The sequence below is a fragment of the Solanum pennellii genome, chromosome 4, assembly GCF_001406875.1.
Source record: "Solanum pennellii chromosome 4, SPENNV200".
Lineage (NCBI taxonomy): Eukaryota > Viridiplantae > Streptophyta > Magnoliopsida > Solanales > Solanaceae > Solanum > Solanum pennellii.
Genome location: NC_028640.1, coordinates 72,720,228 through 72,742,212, shown reverse-complemented (window position 1 = coordinate 72,742,212; position 21,985 = coordinate 72,720,228). Strand labels below are relative to the sequence as shown.

General features: G+C 34.2%; 3 protein-coding genes and 1 pseudogene across 5 annotated transcripts; 2 read left to right on the top strand and 2 right to left on the bottom strand.

Annotated features, from left to right (window-relative positions):
- Positions 1-1,108: 1,108 nt before the first annotated feature.
- On the top strand, positions 1,109-3,992 carry LOC107017393 (1-aminocyclopropane-1-carboxylate synthase 3). Its single transcript, XM_015217634.2, has 4 exons — positions 1,109-1,326; positions 1,859-1,990; positions 2,209-2,369; positions 2,725-3,992. The coding sequence occupies exons 1-4, from the start codon at positions 1,177-1,179 to the stop codon at positions 3,695-3,697; spliced, it is 1,416 nt and encodes a 471-aa protein (XP_015073120.1). The 5' UTR covers positions 1,109-1,176; the 3' UTR covers positions 3,698-3,992.
- Positions 3,993-5,628: 1,636 nt separating this feature from the next.
- LOC107017267 (CSC1-like protein RXW8) lies at positions 5,629-14,165 on the top strand. 2 transcript variants are annotated; one of them, XM_015217531.2, is made up of 12 exons: positions 5,629-5,873; positions 6,439-6,867; positions 7,865-8,011; positions 8,452-8,515; positions 8,650-8,859; positions 9,672-9,848; positions 10,297-10,595; positions 10,958-11,228; positions 11,865-12,143; positions 13,207-13,440; positions 13,517-13,682; positions 13,768-14,165. In XM_015217531.2, exons 2-12 carry the CDS (start codon positions 6,587-6,589, stop codon positions 13,797-13,799), a joined length of 2,160 nt encoding a protein of 719 aa, XP_015073017.1. In that variant the 5' UTR covers positions 5,629-5,873; positions 6,439-6,586; the 3' UTR covers positions 13,800-14,165. The 2 variants fall into 2 exon arrangements, with proteins under 2 accessions (XP_015073017.1, XP_027772343.1); XM_027916542.1 differs by having other exon boundaries at positions 7,832-8,011.
- A 253-nt stretch (positions 14,166-14,418) lies between these two features.
- LOC107017035 (G-type lectin S-receptor-like serine/threonine-protein kinase At4g27290) lies at positions 14,419-17,917 on the bottom strand. Of its 2 annotated transcripts, none has more exons than XM_027916540.1 (6): positions 16,392-17,917; positions 15,989-16,215; positions 15,674-15,884; positions 15,333-15,585; positions 15,091-15,241; positions 14,419-14,901 (listed from the first exon to the last, which is right to left on the bottom strand). In XM_027916540.1, exons 1-6 carry the CDS (start codon positions 17,668-17,670, stop codon positions 14,608-14,610), a joined length of 2,415 nt encoding a protein of 804 aa, XP_027772341.1. In that variant the 5' UTR covers positions 17,671-17,917; the 3' UTR covers positions 14,419-14,607. The 2 variants fall into 2 exon arrangements, with proteins under 2 accessions (XP_027772341.1, XP_027772342.1); XM_027916541.1 differs by having other exon boundaries at positions 15,333-15,570; positions 16,392-17,915.
- A 1,018-nt stretch (positions 17,918-18,935) lies between these two features.
- On the bottom strand, positions 18,936-21,030 carry LOC114073918 (annotated as a pseudogene).
- Between the last annotated feature and the right edge of the window lie 955 nt (positions 21,031-21,985).

The following is a 21,985-nucleotide window of genomic DNA, read 5'->3' as shown; positions in this document are numbered from 1 at the left end:
ATATATGAGCAGTAATTTAGAGAAGTCGATGGTAACATTAATGATATCTTATATTACATACTTATTATAACGTTATTGTTTAGTACATATTCCGAATACAAGAAAATAAATCACATTAGGTTGAACTGTTCAATTAGTATTAATGTATATATATATCTATATGTATTTTATCGGAAAAGTGAATTTTATTCAATAATTTTTATACACAATTTTAATATGATATTAAAATAGACAAAAAATCCATCATTAACTCCTTTCTTCTTAATAATACATCTCTATATTATTAGACAATTATCAATCGAGCATAAGGCATCAAGAACTACGGTATCACCCTTTTCATCATTCTAGGATAAAATAAACATGTCAACTATATATTCGAATTGTTTTTTTCTTGATTTGAAATAGAAGCAAATTTTTAAAAAGGACCTCATAGAGACCTAATAGCGAGTCACATTGCTATATGATATCAAAAAGATGATTATATTAAAATATAATTAAATAAATAAAATTGTGTTCTCTCGAATTAGCTCAAACTTAAAATGGAAAGCGAGCTATATAGCTAGGGTATAGGAAGATGTATTTAATTAATGTAAGAAAGGTCGGTTGAGCGGTGAAACTAAATTTTGGTTCACTAAAACTTCTTCACATGTAGAAACTGATCAAAACAGTAGAAATTTTGTTGGGAGCTAAGAAAAGAAATTGATCTCGTTAGTCAATGTACATCAAATAATTACACGTGTATTCGGAGTTTAAAAAAATAAAATACATATTTTCTTTTTCTATTTTTATGAAATAGAGAAATTATTTTTAATAGATTATCAACTCAAAAAAAATAAAAAACAAACATAAACTTTATTTTTACCTTTGTAATGCACATAAACCTTATTATTACTGTGTAAATATAATTTTTTTTATAAATCATAAACTTATCGAAGAATAGAATATAGGTAATTCGAGCTTAGTCAAAAAGTAATAATGAGAATTCCATCCACCCTAGAAGACTATTGTCGATTGAGATATATTTATTTTTTCTTTTGCAACCTTAGTCTTATTATAAATATATGCCACATTATATTGCAATTTGCAAATATACCTACTCAAAATAACTCTTCCTCCTCCTTCACTCTCTAATTCTTCCTCATACTTCATATTCTTCTTCTTATTCTCATACATAAAATGTTAAAAATGTTGTCCAAAATGGCTATGTGCAAATCCCATGGGCAAGATTCTTCTTATTTTATTGGATGGCAAGAATATGAGAAGAATCCTTATGATCCTTTACAAAATCCTTCTGGTATTATTCAAATGGGTTTAGCTGAAAATCAGGTACCAAATTAATACTATTATATATCAACACGCTCAACTCAACTACTTAAATACACGAGCTTAAGTTATATACACAATCATACATCATTACGTTATATTATCAGGTCACTTAAAAGGACGCGATGTGATTACGAATATATATGCATGATGGTAAATGATATATCAAGAGAAAAGAAAAAAAAATTGAATAAAGTTAATAATGATGTATAGTTTAATTTAGTATCATGACAAATTATGTGCTACATTTGCTAAATACTATGTCTTGTTTTTAAAAAAGGTTGGCTTTATTGCTTCATTTGATATTGACAAAAGACCAACCAAAAAGTGTTCGATTGATCCTCATATATCTGAATCAGCATGCACAATTTCTTTTGTTGTTGTTTCTAGCTATATAATATTTAGTCAACATATAATATAATGTTTATATATATATATATATATATATGTACATATATAAATTCTTTTGAAGCTCTAGTTATAATCTTGTATTAAATTTTCTTGTTCTAATTAATTATATTAATTAATGAAACAGCTCTCTTTCGATCTTCTTGAATCATGGCTCACAAGGAACCAAGATGTAATTCAGTTTAGAGAAAATGGAGGATCCATGTTTAGAGACTTGGCTCTTTTTCAAGATTATCATGGATTGCAAGCTTTCAAAAATGTAATTCAATTTCTTCCTTTTTTTTAAATTTTTCTTACATAAATATATATACTTTTTATTTTCTTTCAATCGATTGGAGTACTTGATCGAAACAGTTCCTCTACTCCACAAAAGTAGGAGTAAGATCTAAGCACATTGATCCTTCACTCTTTAGACCCCGCTCGTGAAATCACACTAATATGTTAAATACTTATTTTAAACTACATTTTATTTTGCAGGTACTTGTGTCATTCATGGCTGAGATTAGAAGAAAGAAAGTAAAATTTGATCCCAAAAATTTAGTACTTACAGCTGGTTCAACTTCAGCAAATGAAACACTCATTTTTTGCTTAGCTGAACCTGGAGAAGCTCTCCTTATTCCAACTCCGTATTATCCAGGGTAACATCAATCTCTTAAATAATATTCCCTTATTCCCGTTTACGCGATAGAATTTCAAAAGTCAATTAAATATTTATTAAGATATACACATTAATGCCAATTAGATTGTTTTTTACCAGTCATTTTAACTTAATATGTGGTAAGAATTCGTTTTTACTACTATTCTAGAGTATAACTCGAACATTATATTCCTTTTTCGATTTGTTTATCTTAATTCTTAAAAATAGTATTTATTTAAAAAATTACACTAAATATTTTTTTAATCGTCTGTGCATATAACTCAAACTTTCTTAGCAAGCTCCATACAAATTCTAAGCCATTATTCTGATTTTTTAACTTTTTTTTCTCATGACAGGTTTGATAGAGATCTTAAATGGAGAACAGGGGCTGAAATTGTACCAATACAGTGCTACAGTTCAAATAATTTCAGAATTACCGAATCAGCCCTTGAAGAAGCATATGAACAAGCCCAAAAACGTAATTTAACAGTCAAGGGTGTATTCATCACAAATCCTTCAAATCCACTAGGCACAACAATGTCGCGCAACGAACTAAACATTCTAATCACATTTGCCATGACCAAAAATATTCATATAGTTAGCGACGAAATATACGCTGGTACAGTATTCGATTCGCCAAAATTCGTAAGCATAATCGAGGCATTAATCGATAGAAAACTCGAAAAATCGAAAATGTGGAATCAAGTTCACATTGTATCGAGTCTATCGAAGGATTTAGGCCTTCCAGGTTTCAGAGTTGGGATGATTTATTCGAACAACGAAACTCTCATAGCTGCTGCTACAAAGATGTCGAGTTTTGGGTTAATTTCATCGCAAACTCAGTATCTATTGTCTAAAATTCTCGGAGATAGGAGATTTATAAAACGATATGTTAAGCAAAATAAGAAACAATTGATACATAGGAGGGAAATGCTCGCTTCAGGGCTCGCAAATTCGGGGATTGAATGTTTGGAAAGTAACGCTGGATTGTTCTGTTTTGTGGATATGAGGGATTTGCTAAAATCAAACACATTTGAAGCAGAAATGGAATTATGGAAAAAAATAATTTTTAACGTTGGTTTAAATGTATCCCCTGGTTCCTCTTGTCACTGCAGCGAACCGGGTTGGTTCAGAGTTTGTTTCGCGAATATGTCAAAAGAAACACTAGATCTCGCGATGCGAAGGATTAATAATTTTATTAATTCTGATAGAGATATTCATCGCCAGCAGCCGTTACGATCCGTGACGGCTGCTGGGTCAAGGAGGAGAAGGACAATTGCGAATTGGGTTGTTAAATTATCATCAGGTGATGGAAGAAGAGATCGTTGAAAGGGAAATTGAAGATATATTAATTGTATTATTGTTGTGTTTGATATAATTTGAGAGTTGTAGTATAGCTAGGGAGCATGTATGAATTTATTAGTATTTTATTATTGTGTAGAGTTATGTGATGTTTCAAATATGGTCAGCCTACTTGGTAGCTTTCATGTTTTATGTCCAGTTTCAAATATTATAACACGTTACTTCATATTGCAATCACTAGGAATATGAGACAAAGAAATTAAACAAATCAGAGGGAGGTGTTGAGATTGAGACATTACTTGAATAAATGTATTTGCATCAGAATTTGCACTATAAGTATAGTAAATATGTCTTGCTTTGATTTTTGACTTTTATCATAAAGTTGTGTGATTTAAGTTGGGGTAATGTAAGTACTAAACACGTGAATAAAATGTTATTAACATAAAGAGTTTGGTCCACAAGTAAGCAAGTATAGAAGGTTTGCAAGTGAGATGACAAGTTTAATTCTTACTTTCATTCGTTTACTTTTTCTTTTTAGTCGAATTATGATTTTGATTATTATTTTATAGTATATATTAAAATACATAAAATAAAAACTAAAAAGAGTCTAACATGAAATCTAACCCTTGCAAAATGCGGGTTCAAATCCAATCTGTCCAATGGTTGAAACTTTGGTATTCTAAAATTTAAGGAGCGAATAGCAAATACCACGTGAAACTATTTTACGATCAACCGAAAAAAATAAATAAAAAGAACATAAATGTACATAAGTGATAATATTCAACTAATTAATTACTCATTTATTATAAACGTAATCATCCACATGTAAGTTAAGTAAGCTTATAATGTAATTAGATATGTTATCATAGAGAAAATAAAGTATACGTTTCTTGCGCGTAGTCTCACTTTTTTGTAATAAAATAAAATTGGAAAGTAAGAATAATTGGTTAGTTATCATTTTCTTTCATTTTTGATGAATTTGGAGAATTCATCATGAATATTGAAATGTATCAATAAGGAATGATCATCTAAGCGTCCAAAAAAAGGAGGAGCAGGGGTGAGTTACGAAAAGAATGTTAAAAAGAATATAATTAAATTATAAAATTTTTTTTTTTTTAATTGTTTAAAATTTTAGATGAGCGTTCATATACTTTAATATGACATCAGAGTAGGCAAAGACTTTGAAAAAAATTTCATCCCCATTCATATTAAAAATAATTTTTACATGCTTGACTCATGATACATGAAAGGGCATGTTATATGCTTTTTATATATCTTAAGTTTTTAGTCGTTCATATCAAAAAGAATTTTCACGTGCTTGTTCATGAAAAAAATCAGGTCTATATGTGAGGGAGTGTATTGTATGTGCTCTTTGTAACAGTTTAAACTTTTAGATGAGATGATCACACTTCAACAAATATATAGATAAAATTTTCATGAGATGGTCACTTAAGTAGAAGTTTCTATGATAAAAAAATACTCTTTTTTTTTTGGATGGATAAAAAAAATTAAAAACTATATTTGTATCAACCTAAAAGTTAAGTATCTTTTCTTCCGGTACATAAAATTGTTTTCTTTGCTCCGTCTTTACTTATTTATGTTTAATTCAGTACTCATATCCTGAAGAAACAATAAATTAAAAAATTAGGGAAAATTAAATAGAAACAAAATAATATATTCTCTTAATTCTTCAAACTAAATAAGTGACGTTTCATATAAATGGATGGAGTATTACTTAACTATATCCATATCCATATATCTCAGATTATGCATTAGGTACAACACGGTTATGCAGCGGTTCAATTTGCATGAAAACTGATACAAAAAAACCGGGATATTGACAGTTAAGAGTGGTTCCATTCCGTTTATACTTTCGTCATTTCTCAAAATCCACGTGGCTACTTATTTATCGGGCCCACAGAATCTCACTTCTTTATAATCCACGCACACACGCACACTCGCAATCGACGCGCCTTTCTTCTCTCTCGCGCTGTTTTTCCTTGTTACCGAAAAATTAGAGCCTATTCTCTCGTCTCCCAAATCCTAACGCATAATCAAAAAAACTGAAGAACAATTTTTCTAGGGTTTCTTCTGGTTTGAAGCAATGCTTTAAACATTCATCGGTTTTTTCATTTTTTTAAAAAATTTGCGTTCGGATTCGTTATTTCTGTCATTCTGAAATAGGAAGCGGTTTCAATTTCAGGTGATTCTTCTCATTTTACTATTTTTTCTTTGGTAATTTTTCCTGTTTTTTCTTATTGTTCGTCGGATTTCGTTTTGGAATCGTCTTTGATTTATTTTTATTAATTATTGATTTTTGAGAAGTAACGGACGCAATGTGTATGGTATTTTTGCTGTTTCGTGATAGTTTATTGCCTCTGAATTGTTCTCCAAGGAAACAGATGAAATTTTTTGCAATTTCAGATACTGAATAGTGTGAAGAACATGGATGTGAGCGTTACATTAACTATAAATTGTTCATTTTGTTTTTACTTGATTTTGGTTTTGCATGTTATGTATGCTCGGAATAGAAAATTGTTACTGGAGTATATTGACTTGATTATACACTTTAGTATGCTAAGTTGCGTAGTGTGGATCAGAGATATTTGAAATGAGCATACTTGTAAGGCTGAAGTTTTTCTATGTTATATTTGTTTTGTTAATTTGATTGTTGCCGAATTGTAGAATTTGTCAGCTGTTTATAACCAGATAAATAGTTGTTTATAACATGCAAACCATAAATCCTTCACTGTGATTTTGCTTTGCAGTTTCTTAACCTTAATGCACCAATCTTGCTGCTGCATCTTAGATCTTCTCATGCTTCTGCATCAAGAAAGATCTTTTCTATATATAAACGAAGGCAGAGGCATTGACATGTCTTAATTATTGAGGTTTCTGAAATATTTGGGGACGGAGATGAAGCTAGCTGCTCTGTTGACTTCTGCTGGTATCAATACTGCAGTGAGCGTAGTGCTGTTCTCCTTGTATTCGGTTTTAAGGAAACAACCAATCTTTGTAAATGTTTACTTTGGCGCAAAGATTGCTCAGGTAAGATCAAGACAACAGGATGCCTTTCGGTTTGATAGATTTGTTCCTTCTCCAAGTTGGATCCTGAAGGCATGGGAGACATCTGATGAAGAGATATGCGCTACTGGTGGCTTGGATGCAGTTGTATTCGTGCGGATGATTGTTTTCAGGTGAAATTGGAATGCCCAGCACTTTGTTAGTCGTTAGATTTTCTAGTGTTTAAGAAAAAGTCAATTAACTCCTGATAATCTGATATAATTTAAATGAGTTAGTATAAATTATTTCTATCAAATTTGTTTCGGAGTATTTTCATCATTTGCTGGGAAAAATTCAGCAAGCATACAATTTATAGTAATGGAGCTCGCACATTTTTGCATGGTCGATTAGTATATATTGCATAAATCCATATTTTTGTATTGTCTAGTTTGAAGTTGTTTACCTATTGTCAAAATAGTAGTCATGGCTTATTGCCTTACTGTCATTGCATTGTCATTATTCCCTTAAAAGGATGCATGATTGAATTACACTGGTTAAACTGTGTTGAATATTTAGCTGTCTGGTTCTGTAAGAATGTACAGAAGCTGTGAGATGAGAAGGTAGTACAATCAGTTTGGCCAATATTGGGTTTTGGGGAGCATAGACAAAAAAAAAGGGAATCTGTGCTCTGATAATTTATGATGGTTTAACCAACTGCAATGGTGATATATATATATATATATATATATATATATATATATATACATATATATATATATATATATGTCTGTGTGTGTGTGTGTGTGTTTGTGTGTGTAAGTGATTTTGGTGTTTTTCCTGGTGATAGTGGATCTGTGTAGCTTGTGTAAAGTGAGTCATGCATAGTGTGCTATTGTGAGAAAGTTGTGACCAAAGAGCTTAGTTATACTTTTTGCGAATATATCAAATACTACCTATAATAGTGTTACACTTTTCGTCTCATTGCTTGTGGAAGTCATTTTAAATGTTACATAGAAAGTATGGTTAAACATTTATACCTCTGCTTATTACTTTGTTGTTCAACCTCATTTTCTTGATAATTCTCTTAACCTTCAGACTTTATATCAACAATCTTTCTATTGCACTTTGCTATGTCTATGAACCTTTACTCTATTGCAGTAGACTTACTCTCCTGCTGCTCATTGTGGACAGTTTCCGAATATTCTCCATTGCAGCCATTGTATGCAATTTTCTTGTGCTCCCACTTAATTATTTTGGAAAAGAGATGCAGCGTCACCAGATTCCAGCTGAGACATTGGAGGTATTCACCATTGCGAATGTTGAGGAAGGGTCAAGATGGTAAGAAATGCGCTAAAAATTGCTGATAATGATTTACATGCAGTTGATTAATCTATTCTCTTCTCAATAGACATACTTAGATACATATCGCAAGAGGATTTTTTACTCACAGTTTTGAAAATAGAAGGAGGGACTAAAAGCTTCTATTTGTTGTTTCTTGGAAGTGTCTGTAAATCTTCCAATGCCTTTCTCTGTCTTGTTTGATTTTTGAGACCCTTTTAAGTCCTGAGTTACCTTATCAAGAAAAAGTAATCCTGAAGTTAATTTTACTGAGAATAGAGAAAGTATTATTACTAAAGAGACTGTATGTTGTAAGTTGACCAAGGAAGCATACATAGAACAGTAGAAGGTAGTTTCCTTAGAAAAAGGTAGTTTTCTAATCTGTTGCTCCATTTTAATCTGATTCAGTTTCACCTACATATTCCTTTTATCTTCTTCAGGCTTTGGGCTCACTGCCTTGCATTGTATCTCGTATCCTGCTGTGCTTGTTTTCTTCTATACCTTGTAAGAATCACAACTAATTTCCATTTGCTGCTTTTTCCTTGAAAATGTATGTATTTCATACTCGATCCTTAGTATGTGGTAGTATGTATGTTATGTCTGTTCTTTTTTCATAAAAGGTCTTCACTTGCTTTTAGGAGTACAAAAGCATTTCAAGGATGAGGCTGGCTTACTTTACTTCATCTATGTCCAACCCAAGTTATTTCACAGTTCTTGTTCGTGCCATCCCATGGTCGCGAGAAGAATCATACAGTGGAACAGTAGCAAGATTCTTCACAAATTACTATGCATCAAGTTTTTTATCTCATCAAATCGTATATCGATCTGGCTCTGTTCAGAAACTGGTGGTGGGTATTCACTCCTTTTTGGTAGTCTCATTATGGAAATATTTCTCTTGATCTCAAAGCTTGATGTGTCTTTGAAGTTTCTCAACTATAACACATCTATTATCCTCTTCTGGCTCCAATTAAATATTAATATGAGCTGAAATTTTTTACTTTGTGTAATGGGATGTTTTATAAGTTTCTTCGTATTTTGTGAGGCCATAATGGTGAGAAAGTGATTTCGAGTTGTTTGTACCTGGCGCTATGTATTATTTTGCTATAGATGTTTGTCAAAAAATTAGGTCTAAGACTTTTAAGTCGTTTTTTCTTGTAGCATCCATGAAATATGAAAGCTCAAAAAGGTAAATGGTATTGAAACTGCATGATATGGTAAAATTTAACTGCAAAATGGAGTTGATTGGTTTTGATGCTGGCGATGTGTTTTCCACATTAGAATCTGATGATTCTCCTCCGAAATATGAGAGAGTTTTCTTCATGGTAGACATAAGGTGCCTGAAGCTTCAGGAATATTATCTAAATAAATTTTGCTCTTGATAATACGCTCTCTGCCATTATTGTCAGGATCAAGGTTTTTCTTTTTATTGTAATGCCAACTCCTGTGAGTTTCCATGGCCGTCGTTAAAAAACTACAATTCGAGTAATAGCCCGCCCCAGAGTCCCTCTATTTTCTGCTAGCTTTTCCTCATAAAGCATATGCATGTCAGCTAAACAAAAGCAGTTATCTTCTGCTTGAACTAGTTGTTTGACATAATTCTCCCTTGTGATTCTTTTTCTTTCTTCTGGTTGTTAATATGCCACATGTTGCATGACTGCAGACTGATGCAGGGAAGGTGTGCAAGATGCTAAAACTGACACCTAGGGAACTACACATTGGATCAAATTCCATGAGATGTGGTCTTTGTGGAACAACAACACCGTTCAGCATGCTTCCCATGGATGCGGACGATGACCAAGGAAGAAGTGATTTTGGCGGTTCAGATTTGAGGAAAAAGGTATTAGAGTGATTCTTATTATTTTCATCTGTTCTTGCAGCTAGGCAGATTTCATGTGATTGCCATGACTTCCACTGAGGGTTGGATTTAAGCCATAGCATCTACAAAGAGAGTTCCCAAGTCAATACACCATAGGTGGAACATTACCTTCTTGAAACTATGTTTGGGTTCATTTAGGCTTGACATGTGCTGAACTATTAACTTCTTAGTTCTCATGCTTGGTAAAGGTTACTTCAATGCGCAGCTCTAAGTTTGGTTTATCTTCAACAGAAGGAACAGCACTAAGTTGCACTTGTTCCTGATCTAACTAAATAGATTACAGTGTCACATACTTCATATTGCTTTTGGTGTGCTCGACTCTTTTGTCTTGAAAATTTTGAATTAGCTTCGTTTTTCATGAGGCTAGACAAAATAAGAAGTGAAATGACTACATAATTTTTTCTTGCAGGAGTCTGCAGCTGCTTTAGTATTTTTCAGGACTCGCTATGCTGCTTTGGTTGCTTCTCAGAGCCTTCAATCTCGAAATCCTATGTCATGGGTCACAAATCTTTCTCCAGAACCTGGTGATATGTATTGGTCAAACATTTGTGTCCCATATAGACTCCTTTGGATCCGCAAAGTAGCTATTCTTGTGGCCTCGATGGCTTTGGTGGCATTTTTCATTGTGCCTGTTTCATTAACACAGGGTCTTGTTCACCTCGACAAGCTTCAAAAGACATTTCCATTTCTTAGAGGAATTTTAAAGAGGTAATCTTGTCACTTCCTCTTTTAGTAAAATTGTAACTCTAATTTTTTAAGTTTTTAATTTACATTGGAAATCTAATTTTGAAAGGAGTACAGTTGTTGATCATTCTGTCTCTCTCACACACAGCATGAGGAAATAAAGTTATGTTTCTTGATTCAAGTTTGACTCTTTTTTTCCGCAATGATTTACCACCTTCCTTTATGCACTGTTTTCATTCTGCTACTAACTTGAATGCTTCTCTTTCATTCTCTGTATTAACAACCTTAAGTTGTCAGCCTAGATATAGATAATACTACTAATTTATGAAGTCTGAGCTATATCCATGGGAAATATGGCTATCTTTTGATCCCTTTCTTTCTTGCAGGAAAGCAATGAGTCAGCTGGCTACGGGATATCTACCAAGTGTCGTATTAATAATATTTATGTACATGGTTCCTCCAATAATGTTGCTATTTTCTACATTGGAAGGCTCTACCTCTCGTAGTGGTCGGAAGAGGAGTGCTAGCATAAAAGTTTTGTGCTTCTTCATTTGGAATGTTTTCTTTGGTAACATCCTCTCGGGGTCTGTGATTGAGAGGTTCAGTAAGATTTTTAAGGATGTAAATTACCTACTTGCGACAGCAGTACCATCAACGGTAACCTTCCTCCTCTATGTGCATATATATGTGTGTTTACCAGCTTTCTCTTTGCGCCAACTTTTATTCTAAATCCTCAAATATTAAACCGACAAATATTTGATTTTAGGAATTTATCATGATCTAATGCTTCCTTGGAGAAAACAACAAGGCTAATACTAGGTTTATTTTTAGCCTTTTTATTGGGTTGATGGATGCTAGAGGGCTAGTCTTCTGAAGTGTAGTTATTATTCATATGTGGTTGGAGAAACTCATTTTTCAGTCGGACCACATTTTATTCAAGATTAATAGGGTGAGAAAGAAAAAGAAGTACTAGTACTTCGTGGAAAGTACATGTCCCCTTTCCTACATCGTTAAACACGATAAAGGGCAGAAACTTCCACTAGTCCAACTTGTGACGAGAATCTGAGAGAAAGTTAAACAAACACTGCAGCTAGTAATGTGTCATCATTGCCTCTTAGCTGTCCAATTAGGAAGCAGGAGACCCTGGAAATTCTCTTTATACCTTCTGTTTAAATTCCTTATTGAGTACTTTTTCTACACAAGGAGCTTCCCTGTTTTGATCCCTTCACCTTCACCTTGCAACTTGAAGAATTCACCTAGTGTGTGATGATTAATTAAACTTTTTTTCTGCAGGCTACCTTTTTTATGACTTATGTTTTGACATCAGGCTGGGCAAGTCTATCATGCGAACTCATGCAACCGTTTGGTTTACTCTGCAACTTATTCTATATATTTATTCTCAGAAACAAGGATGTAACTACATATGGCACATTGACTTTTCCATACCACACAGAAGTTCCGAGGATCCTTCTATTTGGGCTTTTTGGCTTTGTGTATTCCACATTGTCTCCTTTGATACTGCCATTCTTGCTAGTTTATTTTTCCCTTGCTTACCTTGTATACCGTAATCAGGTAAACATCCCCTTCTGAATTATTCCATCTATACTCTTAATCTTATTTTATGTTCCAATTTTGTTTTATTTAACATATGAAATGTATTGGTTAAGGATCTCGAAAAACATCAGTAATTTCTTGAGCCAACAATAAGAAAAATGGAAAATCAAGATGTGTCTGGATTTTGTAAGGGTAGATTATTGAAGATACCTGTTCTTGCCTTTATATTTTGAAATTCAATGAGCTTCTTGCTTCTCGCCTCTAAATTGCTTGCATTTCTCATTTGTATGAAATAGATGAAAAATGATACCTCTGGAGATGTCAGCTGTGTTTGATTTGTGCTTTTGTAGCTGAATTTGAATAAATTTGTCTGAAGTTTTTATGGTTATACCACAGTTACGTGCACTAGGACCAAAACTCAAAATAAAATAAAATCACCAGACCTTATAAATATGATTACCAAATAATATCCACACAGTCGAATTTGGTTCTAAAGAAGTATCACCTCCGAGCATTTAGTGACCCGGTAGTTGTGCTTTTGGCCTTTTAGTATTTCGAAGATTGTTATGCAACCTTATCTTATATCTACTTAAAATAAACAGGCGAAAAAATGTCATGAGCAGATTACATAGAAGCGAGAAGCTTTGTTGATTATCTTAGATTATTAGATCTAGTTTTGTGAGAATCCCAATGTTCTTGGTATTCCATAATGACAATGTGCATGAAAAGTAAAGGCTTTTGTTTTGAAAAGAAACAAGATGATCCGTGTACTGTAAGGAAGTTCACATTTGTGGTTTTTGAGGTGAAAAAAAATCCTACTTAATGTGATAGTCACAAGTCATAACCAATGATCTGTTCATCTAACAGATAGGAATAATAGATTTATGAAAAAATGTGTAATAGTACTTCTCTACCAAAGAAAGTGAATGTTATCTTGAACGGGTCAGAAAAGAACAGGAAGTCATTTGAAGAAACATTTTTGATTTATCTTTTTTGTACTGCTATGTTTAACCTGAATATCGATGTCTACATCCACACTTGTAGACTGTGTTCGTAACACCCAATTCATTAAAACTTTCAGATCCTCAACGTATATGTAACAAAATATCAAACCGGGGGAACTTATTGGCCTATTGTGCACAACGCAACAATTTTCTCAATGGTGCTGATGCAAGTTATAGCCATGGCTGTCTTTGGACTAAAAAAGTCTACAGTGGCGTCAAGCTTTGTAATTCCGCTTATAATCATGACACTCCTTTTCAATGAGTATTGCAGGCAAAGGTTTCAACCATTATTCATGGAAATCCCTGCTCAGGTATATTTTATTGCTACATTCAGTTAAAGAATATTTTCCATTATATGCCTCTTATGCCATGTATTCATTTCCACAGATTCTTATTGAAATGGACCGGCAGGATGAACAAAATGGGAAAATGAAAGAGATCCACCAAAAACTCACAACATCTTATACACAGTTTAAATCCAAATCCCGCACTCTGGGTGATCCTATGCCCCCAAATAATAACTGCAGGCTTGAAGACCTAGAAATTAATCCAGGTTCAAATTTCTAAATGACTTATTATGCTACAATTTCTATTTATTTGCATGTCTTTTAAAATCTTCTTGACACTGTTGGTTATAGGGAAAAGCCCTGTCCATCATCTCTCTTCTTAATGGGTTCAACATATGCTGAAAATTGGAGAATCATAATCAAGTATATGAATTTCTGGGCATTTACATGAGGGAATATTGCTAGTTGTGATTCTTTTAACTATTTATTTTTGGAGGAAAGGCAGATGATATCTTGAATAGAAACTTTTAGTATACACAGGAGAAAGTTCTTATAAGCGCTCCTGGAGATGCAACATTTTGAAGTGTTTAGATTATCTGTCTCACATAGAGATGAGAAGAAGGACGTATTGAGTTTTTGTACAGATGATAGTTCCATGAATAATGAAACTCTCTGTTAGAGTATGATATTCTTACATGTATAGTTGAAATACTTACAGGTTATTCTATCAGAGGATTTTGTTTATTCAATCTTTTTGGCTATAGATGTACATTTCCTAGAAAGAAAATAAGAAATTAGAATTGCAATCCTTCCAATCACTCTAGTCTGGCAATTTCATTAATTTAATTAAACCATTCTGCTATCATTCTAATTGTTGGTGTAGTGACTGCCTGATGTTTGGTCGCGTAAACTCGGAGAATGGGAACAACATAAGTGATACTCTGTAAATAATAGAGTACTATGGGCCCAGCTTCTAAACACCAACAACAATGGCTTCTGCTGTTATCGTGAACTCTCATTGTGTTGATTTATTTTATATGGATCTTTCATTTATTTTGATGTACACATGCTCGATAGGTACTTTGTATGAATTCTTTAAAATACATTAGAATTAATAAAATCTATAGGTATCCACACTAAATACTGATACACACCCATATTAAAGACATACTAACAACAGATACTAGTAAATTACCGGGGTTGTAACAGTGTGACAGTAATTTCATTTGTTGAACACATGCTTGTAGAACATTCAGATGTGACTTTGCTTTCTGTGAAGAAACCAGGTTCCTTAGCTTGAGGCAATATAGCATCATTAGTCAGCATCAAGATCACTGTAGGCATATCTGGTCTGTCTTCAGGACATTGTTGTACACATAACAGAGCGACATGGATTAAGCGTAGCAATTCAGAAATATAACGCGAATCCATTAGATGCCCATCAATTAGCTCTAATGGTCTACCTTCTTTATAAAGTTTCCACACCTATCAATAACACAATCAGTACATAATCAAGAAACATGTAGCGGTTGATGTGCCTAATGGATTTAAGTTCAGTACAGTTTAACTATCATTTGTACGAGGTGCTATCAATTAATTATTATAGAGAAATATCTGTAATTACCATATAGTGCACAAAATTTAAGTTCGTCTTTAATTACAAACAAGACTTACATGTCCGAGTAGGTTGATACTGTGACTTTCACCGGCAAATCCTCTGTTTCTCCGACCACTGATTATCTCTAGCACTAATACGCCAAAGCTAAATACATCTGATTTTACTGAGAAAACACCATGGACTACATACTCTGGGGACATGTAGCCACTGCATCACACATTAAACAGATGATAGTGTTAAATAAAGGATATTATACATAATATAAATGCTAAATAATGACTAGTATTAAATTTCTTACTGCGTTCCAACCACATGGTGTGTATTAGCACCAGTCTCATTCCCTACAACACTTCTAGCTATGCCAAAATCTGAGATCTTGGGGTTCATGTCAGCATCTAGCAAAATGTTACTAGCTTTGAGGTCTCTGTGGATAATTCTTAGCCGAGAATCTTGATGGAGATACAGAAGTCCTCTAGCTATTCCATTAATGATGTCGAAGCGCTTAGGCCAGTTGAGTAACAAGCTCCTCTTTTCATCTGTTAACAGGTCCTCTGTTAGAACACTGATAATGTGATTAAACTATCAACTTTACTATTTGTAGTAATAGAGGTTCTTCGAGTTAAGAGAGAGTAATCAGACCAAATATGAAGAGATCTAGACTTCTGTTGCACATGTATTCATAGACCAACATTTTTTCTCCTCCTGCAATGCAGCAACCTATAAGCTTCACAAGATTTCGATGCTGAAGTTTGGCAATGCAAATAACTTCATTCTTGAACTCGTTAACTCCTTGCGAGGAGGACTTGGATAGCCTCTTTATAGCTACTTCATGTCCACCTCCCAGGATTCCCTGTAATATCAACGTATATCTGGCTTAGTGATTCAGTAAGTGTCATCTGTTTACTGCCAATAATAGTAGATATTATTTACTGATTCATAAACTTAAGATGTTACCTTGTAAACAGATCCAAATCCACCTTCTCCAATCTTGTTCTCGACTGAGAAATTAGAGGATGCTTTATTTAGAGTTGATAAGGTAAACAGTGGGAGGTCTAGGTCATCTTTCAAATTCATCTTCCTCTTCTTCTTGTTTTTCCAAATGTACAGCCCTATGGTCAGGCCAGTCACAGTCACTCCAATCAACAGTAACAGACTCAAGAGTAGTTTTGTTTTCTTCGAGCCTGAAAAACAAAACAAAACATGGAGGGGTGAATTAAACTAAATAGACATGGAAGAGTGAATATACACTGTGTGAACTTTTGACAGATATCTAAGTAAAATACAACTAAATCTGAGAATTGGGAAGTTTAAATCATTCAGCTAATACTCCAACTTTGATCAAATTCACAAATGTTACCTAACTCTGAGGTAGCAACCCTTATGTAAATGTCCTGCCCTCCAGGTAATTCTCGAATGTCAATTAAGTCTCGAAACCAAAGCAAACAGCCAGTCCCACCATTGCGTATATCAAGATTTGAGTAAGCCATACACGAGCAATTCCTCAAGCAAGTTTGCTTGCACTCGTGGAGTGTCATACTCGCATCAAACCATGAATACTCTGTATCTGGTAGCTTTATACTAGAGTACTTGAGAAATCCATCTCCATTCTGGCACTTAAGGGGTGTCCTTCTAACACACCCGCCAGACCAATTTGTCATTGACCAAATTCTTGGATCTTTAGGCACAAACTTGTCTAAGCAATTACACACAGGAGTGAGTATGTTGTTGCAACTACCATATGAACCACATGTTCCATAATTGTCACAAGTATCTTGCGGTGAAGAAATGTAAACATGCCATTCCTGTCTATTTTCAGCCCACATTGAACGTTGAAGCACGCCATTACTGTTCATGGTTAATTTGGTCATAACAGAACCTAAAAGCACGAAGCTGTAAAATGCTCTCTTTTCATCAAGATCCAGTTCAAATGTATAAATAGTATTTTTTGTCAGTCCTGGTACACCACTCCAGCGGAGTCCATTCCATGGTCCAGTACTGTACACCTTAACTTTACCTTTCCTCATGACATCCTGAGGATATCCAGTCGCATCACAATGATACGTATATTCCCCTGCAGCTGGATCATATTCGTTCTTCCACGAGGAAAGATAAAATTCTTGTCCAGTTACAAAGTTCTTACCCATCTTCATCCCTGGTAAGAGCGTATCAGAAGGATAATCAAAACTCTGCCACAGGAAGTTCTCAGGCTTACTATCATTTGCATCTCTTACGACAAGATTCCCCGAGTTCAACAACTGTGCAACTGTATTCTTCACAGGCAAACTCCTTGACAAATTAGTAGACCATATGCTCTTATTGTCAGCAGTGAGAAGAGCAAGTTGTCCTGTATCGATGATTTTCAACATTACACCTGATGTGTTGGTGAATGGATTCGCTCTATTGGCAACCCATACCACAGACTTATCAGGTACGTTGTGCTTGTACCATATTCCAACATACCAATTATTCGTGAAACTAGCCGGGGAAAATAATCCCATCTCGAAACTTCCATCAGATGAAGTAATGGTCTTTCCATCTGTTAGAAAGTCAGTTGCAGTGATAATATCTTTTGCACTTGTAATTGAGCATACAAAACCACATAACAATATGTGCAATATAAGCAGAAAACTTTCCATTAATAACTGCTTTATCACATGCTACCTAACCTATGCAAGTTTAGATATGTGGAGGTAACCTGACCTTTTCAGTGTAAATCTATCTAGTTCTGAAGGCCTTAAAATCACATCAAACTATTTGGGATTTTGGCTGTTAATTTATAACTAGAATGTATATATATCCCATTTTATGCGACTCATTTTCTTTTCTTTTTTTATTTTGTCTGCAAAAGAATGATACTTTTGAGTTCAGGTTAAGTAGAATAAGTGAATAAGGAGAAAATTCTCACTTGACTATAACCTCTTTAGTGTCTTCATCTTATTGACTTGGTCAATGGAGGCTTGCTTGTTTTAGTGACCTTTAAAAAAAAAAATCAACTTAATCTCAATAGAAAAATGGAAAATAGGAAGAAACTAGCCTCCATCAATGACAATGCCTCGTCTCTAATTTGGTGTATTCTAATTCAGAGTCTTGAAATTGTGTTTTCTTTTTAGCTGTGTCTGAGCCCACATTAGATTGCTTCGTATCCGGGGCTCGAAATGTGTTACTTCATAGCGCTAGTCTTTATGACACGGCAATGTACTAGTCTAGTTTCTATTATAATAGTCGTTATCACATATGAGGGATTTGAAGGCTATAAATTGCCCCTTGATGAAGCTTCCAACGTTTGAAAAGTAGTAAAAGTTTGTCATAAACACTGTTTTTTGGGGACCATTTTGGAGAAACAAGACAGAATGATATGGCCAGTCCACCAAGATCTCATTGGTTCCTCATTGGCACAAATATCCCTCTGCTTTCAATTTTCGTCCGTCATCATTTTAAGTAAAAATAAGGTGTCAAAATTAAATATCTCGACACCAAAATTAAAAATAATTTTTTGCTTGACATAAGTTTATATTTTTGTATCAATCATATACCACAAGTTCATCCGTACCGCAAAACTTATGCCTAGTGAGGCAAAAGATCATTAAACTTTTGATGAGATACTACACTACAACTTATACTGCAGAACTTAACTTATGCCAAGCGAGACAATAAGTTCCCTAAACATATGCAAGTAAATTTGGTCGTAGATAAAGATACTTTAATATATACAATTTTCATGACTTTAATCAAGCCATTCTGCTATCACTCTAATTGTTAGTGTAGTGACTGATTGATGTTTGATCGTGTAATTCGGAGAATGGGAAGAACATAACTGATACTCTGTACTTAATGGAGTACTATGGGACTGGAGCTTCTAAAAACCATCAACAATGACTTCTGCCGTTTGATTTATTCTATATGGATCTTTCTTTATTTTGTTGTACTCATGTTGAATAGGTACTTTGTATGAATTCTTTAAAATACATTAGAATTAATAAAAATTAGAGGTATCCACACTAAATACTGATACACGCCCATATTGAAGACTTACTAATAATAGATACCATATGACGTAGTTCATTATGGCTTTACAGCGCAAAACACTGTAATTCAAGCTTGTTGACATTGAACGATCTGAATGAACATGTAATGTAATTTACCGGGGTTCTAACTGTGTGACAGTAATTTCGTTTGTTGAACTCATGCTTGTAGAACATTCAGACGTGACTTTTCTTTCTGTGAAGAAACCAGGTTCTTTAGCTTGAGGCAAAATAGCATCACTAGTCAACATCAAGATCACTGTAGGCATGTCTGGTCTGTCTTCTGGACATTGTTGTACACATAACAGAGCGACATGGATTAAGCGTAGCAATTCAGAAATATAACGTGAATCCATTAGATGCCCATCAATTAGCTCCAATGCTCTACCTTCTTTATAAAGTTTCCATACCTATCAATAACACAATCAGCACATAATCAAGAAACAAGTAGGGGTTGATGTGCCCAATGGATTTAAGTTCAATGCAATTTTAAGTATTATTTTTACGAGGTGTTATCAGTTAGTAATTATTATAGAGAAATATTTGTAACTGCCTAGTAAGTGACCTCATTGTGAAGGATTATTCTACTCTGTTAGTGCCCAAAATTTAAACTCGTCTTTAATTACAAACAAGACTTACATGTCCGAGTAGGTTGATACTCTGACTTTCACGGGCAAATCCTCTGTTTCTCCGACAACTGATTATCTCTAGCACTAACACACCAAAGCTAAATACATCTGATTTTACTGAGAAAACACCATGGACTACATACTCTGGGGACATGTAACCACTGCATCACATATTAAACAGAAAATAGTGTTAAATAAAGGATATTTATTTTACATGATATAAATGCTGAAATATGACTAGTATTAAATTTCTTACTGTGTCCCAACCACATGGTGTGTATTAGCACCAGTCTAATTCCATAAAACGCTTCTAGCTATGCCAAAATCTGAGATCTTGGGGTTAATGTCAGCATCTAGCAAAATGTTACTAGCTTTGAGGTCTCTGTGGATAATTCTTAGCCGAGAATCTTGACGGAGATAAAGAAGTCCTCTAGCAATTCCATTGATGATGTCGAAGCGCTTAGGCCAGTTGAGTAACAAGATCCTCTTTTCATCTGTTAACAGGTCCTCTGTTAGAACACTGATAATATGATTAAACTATCAACTTTACTATTTGTAGTAATAGAGGTTCTTCGAGTTAAGAGAGAGTAACCAGACCAAATATGAAGAGATCTAGACTTCTGTTGCACATGTATTCGTAAACCAACATTTTTTCTCCTCCTGCAATGCAGCAACCTATAAGGTTCACAAGATTTTGATGCTGAAGTTTGGCAATGCAAATAACTTCATTCTTGAACTCGTTAACTCCTTGTGAGGAAGACTTGGATAGCCTCTTTATAGCTACTTTTGTGTCCACCTTCCAGGATTCCCTATAATATCAACATATATTTGGCTTAGTGATTCAGTAAGTGTCATCTGTTTACTGTCAATAATAGAAGATATTATTTACTGATTCATAAACTTAAGATGTTACCTTGTAAACAGATCCAAATCCACCTTCTCCAATCTTGTTCTCGACTGAGAAATTAGAGGATGCTTTAGTTAGCGTTGATAAGGTAAACAGTGGGAGGTCTAGGTCATCTTTCAAATTCATCTTCCTCTTCTTCTTCTTTTTCCAAATATACAGCCCTATGGTCAGGCCAGTCACAGTCACTCCAATCAACAGTAACAGACTCAACACGAGTAGTTTTGTTTACTTCGAGCCTGAAAAACAAAACAAAACATGGAGGGGTGAATTAAACTAAATAGACATGGAAGAGTGAATATATGTTGCGGAAGCCGAATATATAGAGAGTGATGGAATCACAACTACTATATCTAAAGGTAGCTAATAAATAGTAAATGAGACAACAAGAGAAAGAACACCAGGAATTAACGAGGTTCGGCAAACTTTTGTTTTCTTTTGCCTACTCCTCGGACACAACCAACCAATATTTATTTCACTCCAAAAGAGTACAAGTGAAATACTACAAGAGAGAAAGAAGAACAAATGCCTTAGGAGATGAGAAGGCAAGTGAGAGGTGTGTTACAAATGAATTAGGAGCTACCTATTTATAGGAGTAAATTCTTCCTATTGATGTCATCCATGACATCACAATATGTCAAAATGTCAACATTTACCTTGTGAAATCAATTTATGGTTCACCTAAATTTCACCTACAAAAGTTGCTATCTTGACTTTTATACCAATGAAGAATTATCCTCCTAACTACCATATCTTCTCATTAATCCATTTTTGAATCTTGTCAAATTTAACAAATCTCCACCTTGGCAAGATTCTCCATTTTCAACTTTCTCTCAACAACAATTTTGATTGTGTCTTCAACCCTAATCTTCAATGTTCAACAATGTTGATCAAGTTCAAACAATGTTGAAACTTGACTGCAGTCACCACTTTTGTCAACATATCGGCAGGATTATCTGTAGTATGAATTTTCTGCATTATGACTCCACCATCTTCTATGATTTCTCGTATGAAATGATATCGGACGTCAATGTGCTTCGTCCTTGCATGATAAACTTGGTTCTTTGCTAATTGAATAGCACTCTGACTATCACAAAATATTGTGATTTCTTCTTGTCCAATACCAAGCTCTCTAAGCAATCCTCGAAGCCAAATTGCTTCCTTCGCAGCCTCTGTAATTGCCATGTACTCTGCCTCAGTGGTAGACAAAGCAACTGTTGACTGCAAAGTAGACTTCCAACTAACTGGTGCATTTGCAATAGTGAAAACATAACCAGTAGTTGATCTTCGTTTGTCCAAATCACCTGCATAATCTGAGTCACAATATCCAACAAGATATTGACTATCTTTCTGCTCGAAAACCAAACCAACATCTACAGTATTATGAATATACCGT